The 15557-nt window shown below is 32.7% G+C and overlaps 1 protein-coding gene across 2 annotated transcripts in view; it reads left to right on the forward strand.

Annotated features, from left to right (window-relative positions):
• Positions 1-11102, forward strand: part of SNAP23 (synaptosome associated protein 23) — a 49284-nt gene extending 38182 nt beyond the window's left edge. For both annotated transcript variants that reach the window (XM_074289390.1, XM_074289391.1), the window contains exons 6-8: positions 7754-7912; positions 8574-8718; positions 9246-11102. In XM_074289390.1, the coding sequence (XP_074145491.1) occupies positions 7754-7912; positions 8574-8718; positions 9246-9311 (370 nt within the window). In that variant the 3' untranslated portion in view covers positions 9312-11102. The remainder of the gene's footprint in view (positions 1-7753; positions 7913-8573; positions 8719-9245) is intronic.
• The last annotated feature ends 4455 nt before the right edge of the window (positions 11103-15557 follow it).

Here is a 15557-nt window from a genome sequence, read left to right on the forward strand (position 1 = left end):
CTAGTTAAGGCCACAGAATAATCCCCAGGTCTTCATTTGCAAAGGAAATAGAGGAATGTATAAAGACTTTATATAGGAATTGATATATTATTTGTTTCTTAATGGGGGAGGAAGGATGGATGGTTGGGAAAATATTTTGAACTTAGAATTTTTAAAAATGAATTTTAAAATTAAGTTAACCATTCAAAAAAACTTTATGCCGAATTATAAAACTTAAAACTGTGCTAAGACTTTTTGATATTTTACTTTTTAGCAGTGTGTTAGGGACTTCTAAGTGGCTTGCTGGACAGAGCTGATCCTGTATTAGGAAGACCTGCATTCAAATCTGGCCTCTGACACTTATTAATTGTGGGACCCTGGGAGTCACTTAACCCTGTTTGCCTCAGTTTTTTCATTTGTAAAAGAAGCTGGAGAAGGAAATGATAAACCACTCCAGTATTTTTGCCAAGAAAACTTCAAATGGGTCATTAAGAGTGAGACAATTTAAATTACTGAACACATCATCGAAGCAGTTTGAACAAAATAACATGGTATATACGTTGAATGAGCAAAACAGAAATTATATGTTATATCTAGGTAGTTCAAAACCATTATGGATTTTCTGAAAACTAAATTATTTTGTGAAATTGAGATGTAACTTTCAAGACTTGATAAGCAAAATAAATCTTGTTATTTTGCTATGACATGTTTAGAATTGAAAAGTGATTATTTTGTGCATATATTGAACTTTGGGGCTAACTTTCAGTTAGAAGCATATCTTCAATCAAATGGACTTGTATCTTGAAAAATGAAACATTCTCTATTTACTTTATGATTCTTTTTTTTCCATACTTTTTATTCAGATTGAAATAAGGCAGGAATCTAAATGTGATTTAAAAAAATTCTAACTAAATCAGCTTCTCTTTTGCTATCATTTGCTGTTTCATGTATCTCACTCTTACCTAATCTTTTCCTTTCTAATCTGCTTACTAAAAATGAAGATTTAACACCAGAGGCTGGCTCGGTAATTGAGCAAAGTGAACTTTAGGATGCAGTTTTTGGCGCAGTCTGAGCTGTTAACCTGCTGTCTAAAGGTGATGCTTCATTTGGCTACATTTGCATGTGCATGGATATTGTGAGTGGCCTTTTTTTTTTTTTTTTTTTTTTTTTTTTTTGTGATGTGTGATAGAAAATACCTCTGTTTAGAACTATGCCCCAAAAGGCACTAAATTGGATATAGCTTTTGACCCAGCAGTGTCAGTAGTTCCATTGAGATTTAAAAACAAAACAAAGTCTCAAAACATTTATAGTAGCTTTATTGAAGAAAAGATAAGGAAACTAAAAGGGGAGTCTGTCAGTTGGATAATAGTTGAACAAAATATACTATGTGAAAGTAATGGGATATTATTGTGCCATAAAAAATGAGAAACCTGGGAAAACTTGTCAGAACTGATACAAACTGAAGTGAATAACATGTAGCATTTTGAGAAAGAATAACTCTGAAAGACTTAGCAACTCTGATCAATGCAGTGACTAACAAGGTTTCCAGGAAGACCAATGATAAAGCCTGCTATCCACCTCCAAACAGGGAATTGATTGACTGAAGATAGAGAGCAAGATACATGTTTTAAAATTTTTTTAAAGAATTTTTAAATTTTTTTTTTCCAATTAGAAATAGAAACAATTAAAAAAAATTTTTTTTGAGTTCCAAATTCCTTTTTTTCTACTCCCTCTTCCCTGAGAAGGCAAACAGTTTGATACAGATTATATATGTGCAAGGATGCAAAACATATTATCCATATTAGTTATGTTATGAAAGCTAACACAGACTAAAAAAAAATTCCAAGAAAAATAATAAAGTGTGTTTCTGTCTGCATTTAGATTCCATCAGTTCTTTCTCTGGAGGTGGATATCATTTTCATTATAAATATCCTTCAGAATGGTAAAAGATATGCAGATTTTCTTTGTCCAATGTGAGGACATTTGTTTTTCTTGACTTAGCATGTTTGGTAACTATTATTTTTATTTGAAATGAAAAAGAATTGTCATTGGGGAGCATGAGAGTATTGAAAGTTATCCCTTTTCCCCAAGAAAAAAAGGAAAGATTGCTAAATGGACAAAAGCGGAATAAGAATTCCTGGAAGAGTTGGAATCAAGAGATAAAGGTAGTAGAGGAAAAATGGGGGAATAAAATGATAGTTATGAAAGGAAATTATGGGAAGAGAATTAGCAGCTTGGTTTAAAAAAAAAAAGGCACAAAAAATCCTGAAGAAAATAACACCTAAAAACCCAGAATTGGCCCAGTGACAAAAGAGCCAAAAAAAATTTACTGAAAAGAGCTCCTTAAAAAGCATAATTGGCCAAATGGAAATAGAGGTTAAAAGCTCATTGTAGAATATAGTTATTTAAGAATTTGAATTGGGCAAGTGAAAATTAATGATTCCATGAGACATCAAGAAAAAATAAACTATCTCTCTCCAGAAAATAACTAATCTGAAAAATATATTGAAGAGTTATAATTTAAGAATTATTGGACTACCATAAAGCCAAGATCAAAAATGAGAGTGAAGACATAATATTCCAAGAAGTTATGAAGGAAAAGTGCTCTAATATCTTAGAATGAAAGGGAAGAATAGAATTTGAAATAGAAATTGAAAGAATTCACCCATCATCTCCTGAGATACTAAAATGAAAGCTCTCAGGAATATTACAGTCAAATCCTAAGAGAAACAATTAAAGTATTGTAGAGTCATAGGATCACACAGGATTTAGCAGCTTACATGTAAAAGGAGTCGGGAAGTTAGAATATGATATTCTGGAAGGCAAAGGAGATAGAATTACAACCAAGAATAACCTATCCTACAAGATTTAAAATAAAAAGGTGGAGCAGTATTTAACAGGCTTTATCAACTCATTCTTCAACTGAACTAAAAAAGGCAGGAGTAGCAATCATGATCTTAGATAAAACAAAAGCAAAAATAGACCTAATTAAAAGTCATAGAGAAATAAAATTTTGCTAAAAGGCACTATAGAAAATGAAGTAATATCAAAATTTTTACAATAAATTTTTCTGATAAAGGCCACATTTCTCATGTATATAGAAAGTCAAGTTTATAAAAACAAATGCTATTCACCTTTGGTAAAATGGTCAAAAGATATGAATAGGTAGTTTTCAGAAAATGAAGTAAAAGCTATTTATGGTCTTATGAAAAAATGCCTTAACTCACTACTGATTAGAAAAATGCAAATTAAACAACTCTTCAATCTATTGGAAATGATTCAGGGGATTGGGAGTGGAAAGAATAAGTATATTAATGAACTGTTAGTGGAATAGTGAAGTGGTTTGACTATTCTGGAGAACACTCAAAGGGCTATAAAGCTGTGCTTACCCTTTGATTCAGCAGTACCACTACTAGGTCAAAGAAAAAGGAAAAGTGTATATATATATATATATATATATATATATATATATATATATATATATATATATATATATACACACACACATACACAAAAATATTTGTATCTGCTGATTTTGTGGTAGAAAAGAATTTGAAATTGAGAGGAGATTCATCACTTGGGGAATAGCTGGACAAGATGTGGTATATGATTGGGATGGAATATTATTGTGCTATAAGTTAATATGAGGAAAGTGGTTTTTGAAAAGACATGGAAAGACATATATGAACTGATGCAAAGTGAATTGGGAAAAAATATTACATCATTGTGCACAGTGACAGCAATGTTACCCACTTCCTGAGAGAACCGGTGAACTCAGTGCAAATTGAAGTATAATTTTCTCACTTTTTTTTTTTTTTTTTTTTTTTTTTTGCAATATGGCTAATATGGATATATGTTTTGCTTGATTTCACATGTATGATATATTGTTGTCTTAGGGGTGGGGAGGAGGGAGAGAATCTCAATTTAAGAAAAGAATGATAAAAATAAAAATTTCTTTAAGAAAAATAGCATGAAAAAGAGCTACACACACACATATATATTTCAGTGTATATAATTATATTTCAAGTACTAATGCTTAAAGTATGTTTCTATATGCCAATTTTTTTTAGGAGGTTAATTGAAACAGTATATTTTGATATCCTTAAGGTCCTTAGACTTTAAACAAATTTTTCCTCCTTCTTCATCTATAAAAAGAAGAAATTATGCCATGATCCTGATATACTCATTGACTGATTATACATTTTAATTGAATCTCTAAATGTTAGGATGCCATTTTGAGGGCACACATTACATGTTAAAGGAATTCTTAGGCCTTGGTAAGGGAGTAAGGGGCAGGACAGGAAGGAAATTCTTTTTTATTCAGAGGGAAGGCATAGTGGAGATGGTCCTGTAAATTATGATAAATCTACTTAGTCAGCACAGAAAATTGGCAGAGGCAGATTTAGATTTAATATAAAGAAAGACATTCCTAACAATCAATTATCTAAGAATGGAATTAGTTGCCTCAGGAGATAGTAAGTTTCCAATCACAGGAGAAATTCTGATATAGAAGGAATTAGCACATATTGGGAATATTTTTGAAAAATTATTCAATTATAGGTTGAACTAAACAATCTTTAAGGTCCCTTCTAGCTCTTAGGTCAGTCAATACTTACTAAACTAAGTACATGTATATTGACTGACTTATGATTTTGGAAAGTAAAACAGAATTAGTAAATTGACTTGAAGCTGAAAGCAAAGTTACTTGTTCTTTTCCCACAGATGGCTCTTTATTCCTGAAGAGAGGTTGGCTGAAACTGCTGGAGGTCCAGGGAGTTTCATTGAGGAAGCTATGTCCTCTTTAATCAGTGATCTGGACCTTACCCTGGTATAATTCAGGTCCCATCTCAATAGGCTTTTTTAGGCCCTAGTTTTTCTTCACTTCCTTTCCTGAAAACAGGCACTTTAAGAAATTTTTCCTAGCTTTGATCCAACCTCAATCCCAAGATGCCCACACACACACACAAACACACATATTATGTTTTATATCAAATTTAAAGTTTTTTTGATTTTTAATAATTATTCATGCTATATTCTCCCCATTTGCTTATTCTTGCTATATTATTTATACCTCCTGTTATAAAGTTTCTGACAGTATTGTTGGACTATATGTTCTTTAAGAGGAATATTATTGGACTTAATAATTTTGGCTTTAAGGGGATCAAAATAAACTTTTTCATTCAAACTCTTAAAGAAAATTGGAATGTACTACTTGGTCTGTATCCCAAAGAAATCATAAAAGAGGTAAAAGAACTTATATGTGCAAAAATTTTTGTAGTGGCAAGGAATTGAAAAATCAGCAGATGCCCATCAGTTGGGGAATGGCTGAATGAGTTATGGTATATGAAAATAATGGAATATCATTGTTTTATAAAAAATGATGAACAGGCTGATTTTAGAAAGATCTGGAAAGATCTGAATGAAACAAGCAGAACCAGGAAAACATAATAATCAGCTATGATAGGCTTGATATCTTCTTGGTGTTCAGTGATCCAAGGTAATTCCAATAAAATTTGGATAGCAAATACCATCTCCATCCAGAGAGAGAACTGTGGAGATTTAATGTAAATCACAGCACATGCTGTGTTCCCTTTTTTTTTTTCCTTGTGTTTTTTCCTTTTGTTCTGATTTTTCTTTCTCAACATGATTCACATGAAAATATGTAAGGAATTGAATGTATATGTATAACAACAACAACAAAATGTTCTTTTATATGTAACTGGGGAAAACAAACAAACAAAAAAGGCATATAGACACATGGCATATAGACACATACTTCAAATTTTAATTTTTGATATTTTTAAAACATTTGCTTCACTTTTTTCATCCTATTCTAAAACAGAACACATTTGTATTAAGGCATAAAGATTATAATACATTTAAAATTATAGTTCTTTCAGCAGTGAACCCCAAGGTGCATTTAGGATTAGTCAAACTATACTGTCTTAATCTTTTCTCTGCCTATAACATTTTAAAATTTCCTTATTAGAGAATAATTTGAAGTATACCAAAGAGGCAAAGACTATCTCCAGAAACTTCCATTTCATTTTTAGCAAAGCAGAACCTCAAAAAAGGCCATATACAAAAGCTTGACTGGGTTGTTAGGAAGATCAAATGAAATAGCCCATGTTATTTTGTGAAAACTCTTGGTGAAACTTAGAAACCTGGAGTCTTTAATTTAAAAAAGATTTTTGATAACTTAGTATAATTGGTTTTTATAATCTCTTAATAATAAAATTTTTCTTAATAATCTTCTGTATATTTAAAAACATTATTCTGAGAAGGATTCTAAAGTTTTTGCTAGATTGTCAAGTAGTACATTCCACAAAGAATATCTGCTTATGTAAACACTACTATTTTAACTTTTCCTTCACCCTGTAAAAGGGTTAGAAAGTTTTTAGTATTAGGAGTCATTATTATGAAACCCTCTAAATAGGCTTTACCATTTAGCAAGCGTTTTATTAAGCCCTATGTCCTCATCATTCTCAGGTGCAGGTATAATAAAAGTATACTCTGATAGACTATCAATCACGTTTAGAAAAGATTTTATAAAAGATTTGGGTTTCAGATCATTGGATAAAATGTAAACTCAGACAAGAATAATTTTATTTCTATATCATGTAACATAGTAGTTTCTAGCATATAGTCAATGTTAACTAAATATTTGATTGAATAGGGAGAAAAATGAATCAGGAAGAATAAGCTATTATATCTAAAAACTTTAGCCAAGTAAATTTATCCATTGTAAATATTTGTATAGTGCTGTAAGGTTTGCAAACATTTTTTCATGTCATTCATTATTTGTGTCTGCTCACCTCTGAAAGAAAACCTGGTGTAGTTAAAAAAACAAACAAACCAAAAAAAAACCTTGAACTGATAAACAATCTTAGTTTCAAGCCCATTATATTGGTTTCAAGTCAAATTTTGCTATTGGTTATCTGAATAACTACAAATCATAGCTTCTCTGGCCCTTAGGATTTCTCTTAAATAAAATGGGGAAGGGGCAGCTAGGTGGTGCAGTGGATGGAGCACCAACCCTGAAGTCAGGAGGACCTGAGTTCATATCTGGTCTCAGACACTTAACACTTCCTGCCTGTGTGACCCTGGGCAAAGTCACTTAACCTCAATAGCATCAGCAAATAAATAAATTAAATGAGTAATTTGCACTTTTTTTTGTTTACCAAGATTACTTATTTAGTTGAAATATTAGATGATTCCATGATTATGTTGGGGACTCATTTAATATCTCCTGAAACTTTCATCTCAATAGAAGTTAGAAACAAACCAGCCAGACAATTATATCACTTGTTATTAGCTCCAGTAAAAGTTTGGTAGAGAAAAAGTTTAATGAAATTGAGTGTTAACATTGTCTTTAACTTATCTGTGTTCTTCCTCTTTCATATTATGGTCTAGATAAACTATTCTTAACAGTTTTCACTTTCTCTGCCATGTGCTAGGGTTATTGATCTTTAGGGTAGTTAACTAAGAAGTGAGCCCCACACTGGTTATCCTAACCTTTCAGATTTGTTAGTTCTCTTTGTAGCTTGTGGATTCTCATGAGAATTATGAATGACATTTATATATTATAGTAGAATTTAATTAGATGCTTGGATTGAGTGTTTATTTTAATGGAATATCAAGTATACTCTTAATAGCACTCTACTTGACTATACATCAGTAATACGGCAAGCTAAACAAGATGTAGACTCTTTCACATAATTTCCTCTCAATCTGATTTGCTATTTAATTTTTTTTTTTTTTTTTTTTTGTATAGGTCAGCAAATTTTGAGTCTGGCAAAGCTTATAAGGCAACATGGTCTGAAGGTGGAGACAATTCACCTGGTAATGTAGTTTCTAAACAGCCAGGTCGTATGACAAATGGTCAACCTCAGCAGACAGCTGCAGGAGCAACCAGTGGTGGATACATTAAACGGTATATCTGTTTCTCCCAATAACTTTCCCCATTTCTCTTATTTTTTAAAAAACAATTTCCTCTCTTACCCCCCCAGCCTTCCATTACATATAACCTCATGTCTTTTCACTCAGGACATTGAGTTTCCTTTCTTTGTTAGAATAACTTTGCATGGTTTCTTAGATGGCATTAAGGTAGTTATGTTAGCATATTTTTAACATATTTAACATATATTGGATTATTTGCCATTGAGGGGAGGAGATTAGGGGAAGGGGGAAGGAGGAGAAATTTTGGAACACAAAGTTTTACAAGGATCATTGTTGAAAAATTATCCATTCATGATTTGAAAATAAAAAGCTTTAATTTAAAAAAAAGGGAAAAAAGGTAACTATGTTAGAAATTTGCTTTTAAGTACACATATACATAAGAAAGATATATTTTATTTCTACTAATACTGTGAGTTTCACTACTGTCAATTTTTCAGAATGACCACTCACTTAATATATACTTAATCTATAATGAAAAGAAAACTGATGTCAGAGTGTTTACAATCCAATCAATTAAGGTGTTTTTGAAAATGAAAAGTTAGTTTCTTCTTTTTAAGAAATCAGTTTTTACAGTTTTCCAGTTTTTTGAGGCAGATTACAAATTCAGTGGTAACATTTTATTGTCTCTGTAATAGGATAACTAATGATGCCAGAGAAGATGAAATGGAAGAAAATTTGTCTCAGGTGGGCAGTATCCTGGGAAATTTGAAAACCATGGCTATAGACATGGGCAATGAGATTGACTTTCAGAACAAGCAAATAGAAAAAATCACTGAGAAGGTAAGATTCTCAAAGCCTCTCCATTTTTTCCATAATAGTTATTGAATATCTGACTTTGTGGTAGAGTGTTATGGGAAGATTCCAATAAGATACCATCTTTACAGCATGATGATTTGATGGGTAGGTAATAATAACTATTATAAACCAAAATAACAGTATATAATAAATCAGGGGACAAATGATGTGATTCAGATATGTCAAAGAGGTCCTTTGAGAAAGTGGGGGGCTGAGTAGGAGACAAAGGGAGACTTGATGAAGGAGGTATTGATAGAAACCACTGGGGGGAAAATAGGTCTGAAGGCATTGAGATTGAAATTCCCTAAATCCGTGGTAAGCCTCCCATCTTGTGGAGACATTCAAGAATATATACTTTATGACATTATGTTGCTTTATTCAAGATGAATCAGTTCCATACCTTTCTGACAAAGATTTGAACTGTGAGACAAGAAGAAAGTAACTCCTTCAAATGATTTTTTTATGTCCATGTTACATTGTTGTACTTGACTTTTTTCCCCTTTCCATTTCAGGCTGATACTAACAAAGATCGTATTGATAATGCCAATGCCAGAGCAAAGAAACTCATTGACAGTTAAAGATGTTGTTGCTGCCTTTATCTGGAAATTCTTTTATCTGCTACATCCTCCAGTTCTTCCTGAATCACTCATACTACCTTTCAGTGTTTGAAATTTCTTTGCCCCAATAACCCACTCTAAGCAAAGAGAAGGCAAGGACAGAGAAGTGAAACAGATTCTTGTCATTTGGTTTCAAGTTCTTGCTCTTTTCCCTTGTGAAGCAGATTGATATAAATAATTAAGTCTTCCCTTTGGGGTTCTTCTCCTTGGTACACAGGCTGAGGTTGCGTTGCAAAACCCTTAAAATTGTTATACATTCTTCTTGCTCCACTCAAGCAGACTTCTGCTTTCAGGATTTTTAAGCATTGCCAAAGACAGCAATGGAGGGGAGAGAGTATCTATATACTCTGGGGTGGGATAGGGAGGGTTAGAGTTTGGGAAGATTATTTGTTTTTGCTTCTGTTATTCCAGTTAAAAGTTCTATAGAAAAAGTTACATAAAGATAATGTCTAGTCATAACACATCCCTCTGGGCAGGTGGCCCAACCTCTCAAAGCTCTCAGGGCAACTGCTTGATATTCTAGAAGTTGTAGAGCATGTGCCTATATGCATCAGATGAAATCACAGGCCAGGATCAAAAACAAAATCCTTAAAGTAAGGGTAGTGATAAATAACTTTTTGGCTCCTTTTTGCTTTGGGAGATTATGATTCTTAAAATCATAAAATCTAAATGCAGAACAGTTACTTTTTTTTTTTTTTAGATAAAAGAACTTAATTTTTGTCCAAATGATTGCTATACAGAGATATGTTTTGTAGTCCCAGTTCATGCTGCATTTTCCAGAAACACTTTCTATAAGTTTATGATTTAAAATTAAAAAAAAAATTGTAGCATCACATTCCCATTACAAGGCTGCATCTTCATTTATCACCTCAGTGTTTGTTCCATTTATTTGGGAGAAATTATATATAATTTACAAGTTAAACATTGACATTTCTTTAAAACAAGAATGACAAATTGGTTAATAAACTGTATAAAGTGAATTCAGTTTACCTCAAAACCATGAATTATAGTGGGGGTTTTTTGTTATTAATTTTGTTTTGTTTTCGAAGGAATGGTTTGGGGACTTGTAACTCAAAAAAAGTAGTTGGGTTGCTTTGGTATCCTTATAGCTCCCAACTTTCTCCACTATAGTAGTCTACCCATTCTAGACTGTTTGTTGGTTTCTCTTCAGCTAGAAATGATCTGGAAAATAAGTTGGGCTCACTTATTAATGAAGAAAAATGTGATTGCACTATCTTTTTTTTTTTGCATATTTAACTTTATCCTGTAGCATATTCAACATTACCTGAAAACTTAAACGAACTGATCATAATATAGTTGTACCTTTTTCATTAATATGCCAACAGATACATATCAACTATTTTTCCATAAACCCCAGATTGATGGTTGTAATTAAATTTTGTACCTGACCCGTAGAACTGTGTTCTCTCAAGGTAGTAGGAAATCTTTTTGATCACTATTTTCAGAGAAGTTGATTCAACTCGTGAAGGAAAAGAGGTCTGTAAGTGAAGAGCCAAGGTAAAACTGCCATTAGAATGATCAGGTTTTCCTCAATAAAAAAACCAATTTTTTGTTGAATTTGTTTTCTTTTTAGGATTGTTTTGTATGATATTTCTCCAGACTATCTCTTTCTTTTTTCTTTTTTCCCAACATTTGGCATTATTTGAATTAAGGATTATATGTTTTGTTTTTAATAGAATTATAAATCAATTGCTGCTGAAATAAATATAGATTAATTCGTCTTTTCTGTAATAATGTATATGTATTTCTTTTTTAATGCAATTTAGTAGTTTGTTGCTTTGAGGTTAAAAACATCTGCACATTTGGTAGATCCTTTTATTTTTCTAGCACCTTTGCTATTGATAGAAAGGAGTGTCTTATTATAGCTGTTTTGAAGGAGTTACCTAGTTCTAGTTTGGACTAGACCCATTCAGAATGGGCCCAATGGTAACTTTATTCACTTACCTAATTTACAAACTGTTTTGCAAAACTTAAAAGGGTTTTATACGGGTGTGAGTTATTGTCTTGAAAAATAAAACCTGATTGAGTTTCCCAGAAAAAATACTAAGTACAAAGTTTTGTGGAACCTAACCTTCTTTCAGTAGTTTCTTAATGGAATGGAATACTGATTTAGTACTCAGAAATTTTTAGCTTAGGTTATGAAGAACATTGATTCAATTGAAATAAAGGCATTAAAAACATTTTGGCTAGGTGTTTTTTCAAGAGGATGATAAAGCAAAGTCCTAAGAAAGTACAAAACCTGACTATTTCCTGTTTTCAGATATCGTGGAGTCCCCTTTCCTTTTTTCCCCTCTTCTTGTTTCTTTTTTTTTTCACTGATGCCCTGGATATGTGGGCATTGAGATAGTAAATGAATGGATATGTCTTCCTAGGGATCAAAACAAACAGTGGCACTATCCATTTGATTGACAAACTCATTTCCAGGTGGAATGTATGTGCAGTACAGTGGTTCCATTGTATTACTGTTTTGGTACTTATTCTGAAATCAGTCCAGGAGCACATTTATGAGCCAATTTAGTTGTTTCCTTGTTATTGGGATATTCCAGGAAATGTAATGCTATTCCCTTAATCTTGGCAGGTAACCTGGAAAACTCTGAATGGACTTAATTTAGACACTAGCAGGAAAGGATATAATTTTATGAATAAAGTGAGGGTGTATAGGTAGTGTTGTCTGGATTGCTGTTAATCTTTTGGCTTAATTTTTGATCACTTTTCAGAGAAATCAATTCAACTTGTGAAGGAAAAGAGGTCTGTAAGGGAAGAGCCAAGTTGAAACTGCCATTAGAATGATCAGGTTTTCCTCAATAAAAAACATTTTTTGTTTTTAATGAAGCTCTTAGCTTCATTTTACTTTATACTAATTAATCTTATTAATTTAATGCTATATATATTGGTATATCTGAAACATTCATAATACTTCTGGATCTTCATGTCATGTTCATTTATTGTAGGTGTCCTTCAGGGCTTTGTACTGGCCCCACTTTATTATTAAAGGCAGCTAAATGGCACAGTGGACAGAGAGCTGAGGCTGGAGTGAGAAAGAACTGAATTAAAATCAGGCCTTGACCTAGTTATGTGTCTCTGGACAAGTCACTGAACTTCTGAATACTCATTTTCTTTAATTGTAAATTGGGGAATGATAGTAATAGCTTCTAACCTTCCAGGATATTTATAAAGCACATAGCATGGTAGATACTTAATGCTTATTTCCTTGTTTAGTGATCTCATAAGATGTGAATCTTATGGATTCACATCTCTCTCCAAATAGTTCATTCATCCAACTCTAATCTCCTGAATTCTAGATTCATATCTCCTCCCCTTGTTGGATAGTTCAGATTGGTTGATCCATAGCTATCTTAAACTTAACATATCCAAAACAGAACTCCATCTACCCTCTTCCCTCAATTCTTTCCTTTTTAAAATATCCCTAGTATTATTGAAGGTATGAATTATATGTAATATATTGTATATATTAATATATAATAATCATATTTCTAGTCACCTATGTTTACAACCTTGGTTACTTTCTCTTGTTCATCCCATATATTGATGCTAAAAATTTTTTATAATTTTTTTCTAGATTACTTGTCCTTTACATACTGTCCATTCATAGTTACCAGGACACCATCACTTCTTGCTTGGGCTACAGTGGTGAATTGGTCTCCCAGTTTCAGTTCTCTCTCCATTCCACATTTTCCTAGTTTCTGATTCCAATTTTTCCCTATTTCAGTGCATTCTGTACTTTGCTTAAAAACTGCATATCTATCCCTTTCTAAGATTCCAAGAATTCTCAATTGCCAGCCCCACAAATCACTGTCTTGCAGAAGTAATTAAAATTAGTCTAGTTTTTAATGTTATAGTTGTACCAGTAAGGCATTTATTTAGACCTGCCCATAAATCTTTCATCTTCATGCCTCTTTTAAAAGGGAAGTAAAAGATTTTAAGTGGAATTTGGGAGCAAGCACCCTAAAACAAGGTTCTGGATAGAGTCTATAAGATCCTGGTATGGTGGAGATAACTAGTTTGGAGTCGGGAACATTTGAATTCAAATTCTGCCTATGACACTAGCCGTGGGAGGGACCTCAGGCACCATCTTCTATCTTCATTTTTTCTTTAAAATCAATAGCTTCAGTCTCACATGACTGTTGTGAGCAAATGAATCAATGCATGGAAGGTACTTTCCAAACTTTGAAAAGCTGTCTCCAAACATATGAATTATTTGAAGACAGAGTTGTCTTTGTGCCCACTCCATAATATCTAAGCACTGTATATTATAAGGTAGGGAAAAAGAGGATATGCTTGGATATGTATTTGCTAATTACCAAATCTGCTGTTTTCATGGGCTAGCTCCCTTTCAATATTCCCTCCCATGATAGAATTCTAGCTTGTTTTAATGATCAGAGATTTAAGTATAGATGTGTATCTTAGTCCGATTTTACTTGTACCTTCACAGTGAACATGAGGCGAAATCCCCAGCAGCCAGTGTATATGGGAAGAAACATAAGAGGAAGATAATATACTCAGCTTGTGCCAGTGTCACACGATCCTTGCTTTTTCCATATAAAGACAATACTTTTCTTCCTTAAATATATTAAAATGCATATTGCATATCACATGATAGCATTTTATTTCAATTATCAAAAAAAAGTGTTTTCATTGTGGATTCTCCCTTTCAGCAAATCAAAACCATCTCCTAGCCTTTAAAAGACTAGCTTCATAAAGTCCATGGCCAAAAAAAGCCATCTTACAGCGAAACAAGTGATAAACTCCAACAAATTAGGCTGGCTGATTGGACAGTAGACATATATTTTATAAACAGACTGTAGAGGGATGTGTTCTATCATAGCAGGACTGTTAGAGCTTGTATTCTGCTTACAGAGAATTTAAGTATCCATGGCTATCATATCTTGACTATGTGAGATATTAAAAAATTATTTCAGAGGAAGAATGTTTTTTGCTGGATTACACAAAGGACAACTACTACAGTCTTACAAAGATATAGTTTGTGGAAAACTACTCTTTTGACTGTTCAGAAGATTCAATATTTATTAGAAACTTGTAGTCTCCCACTTAGGCTTTACTAGTAAATTCAGTTCTATTTATTTCTTTGGCTAATAGAATGGAATGCTGAGTTATAATTTTTCTCAAAATGACAATTCTGACATGAAGCTGTGTAGCATAAATGTAAAATGCTAGACTTGAGAGGAAACCAGAGTTCAAATCCCAGTTATTTAGTAACTTAGCTGTGGACACTGGACAAAGTGCTAACCTATTTCTTCACTGTATTTATGTATGTGCAAAACAATGTTAGGCCAGAGAAATGAAAGTGCTTTATAATCTTTAACATGCAGATATTGTCAGTTTTGACACCTGGGTGACAATTCTTGCCAAGGACATAAATTGTTATGTCTTGGCTTACTTCCACTCTCAATTGAACTGACTTTAGATAAGGTTTGAATAGTCTCTCCCTTGAGTTGCTGCTATAGCCCAGTAGTTCTCAACTTTTCTATTGGTAGAACTTTTAAGTATAAACAAAACTTTGGCAAAACCCTTGCTGTGGAATCCTCAAAAATTATTTTTAATGTGTCATTGACAAGGCCCACATAAACAAGAAAATCTTTAGTATTTCATAGTTCCTTGAGGCAGTTTTGACATACAGCTGCCAAAGCAATATTCCTGATAAAAAATTCCTGGCCTTTCAAACTCTGGACTGTAACCTCTATTTTGACACATGTTTTTTCATAATATCTCTCTCACCTACCCTTCTAGGCTTGTTATATATATATATAACACCTACCCTTCTAGGCTTGTTTTATATATATATATATACATATGTATACACACACACACACACACACACAGTTCTCTTTTCAAGCCTTCTGGTCCAAAGTGCCTGATTTGCAGATTTTTTTTTTTTCTTTTTCCTAATATTCCATTTTCAAGTTTGTAGTTTATCCTTTATGGTGTGAACCATTAAAAATACAACTCCTAGCTGTTTTCAAAGTTTAGATCAAGTGCTTCCTTTTTCTCAAGGCCTTTCCTTATCTTCCCTGTCACCCTCTCTCTTTCCAGCTGTTAATGCCTTCTCCCTGAAATTTACTTTAAATATATTTGTATACATAATTCTCCAAGAAGAACAAAAGTTCCTTGAGGGTAGAGGCTATTTAATTTTTGCACTCCAGGTTC

This window comes from Sminthopsis crassicaudata, chromosome 2 (genome assembly GCF_048593235.1).
Source record: "Sminthopsis crassicaudata isolate SCR6 chromosome 2, ASM4859323v1, whole genome shotgun sequence".
In the NCBI taxonomy this organism is placed as follows: Eukaryota; Metazoa; Chordata; class Mammalia; order Dasyuromorphia; family Dasyuridae; genus Sminthopsis; species Sminthopsis crassicaudata.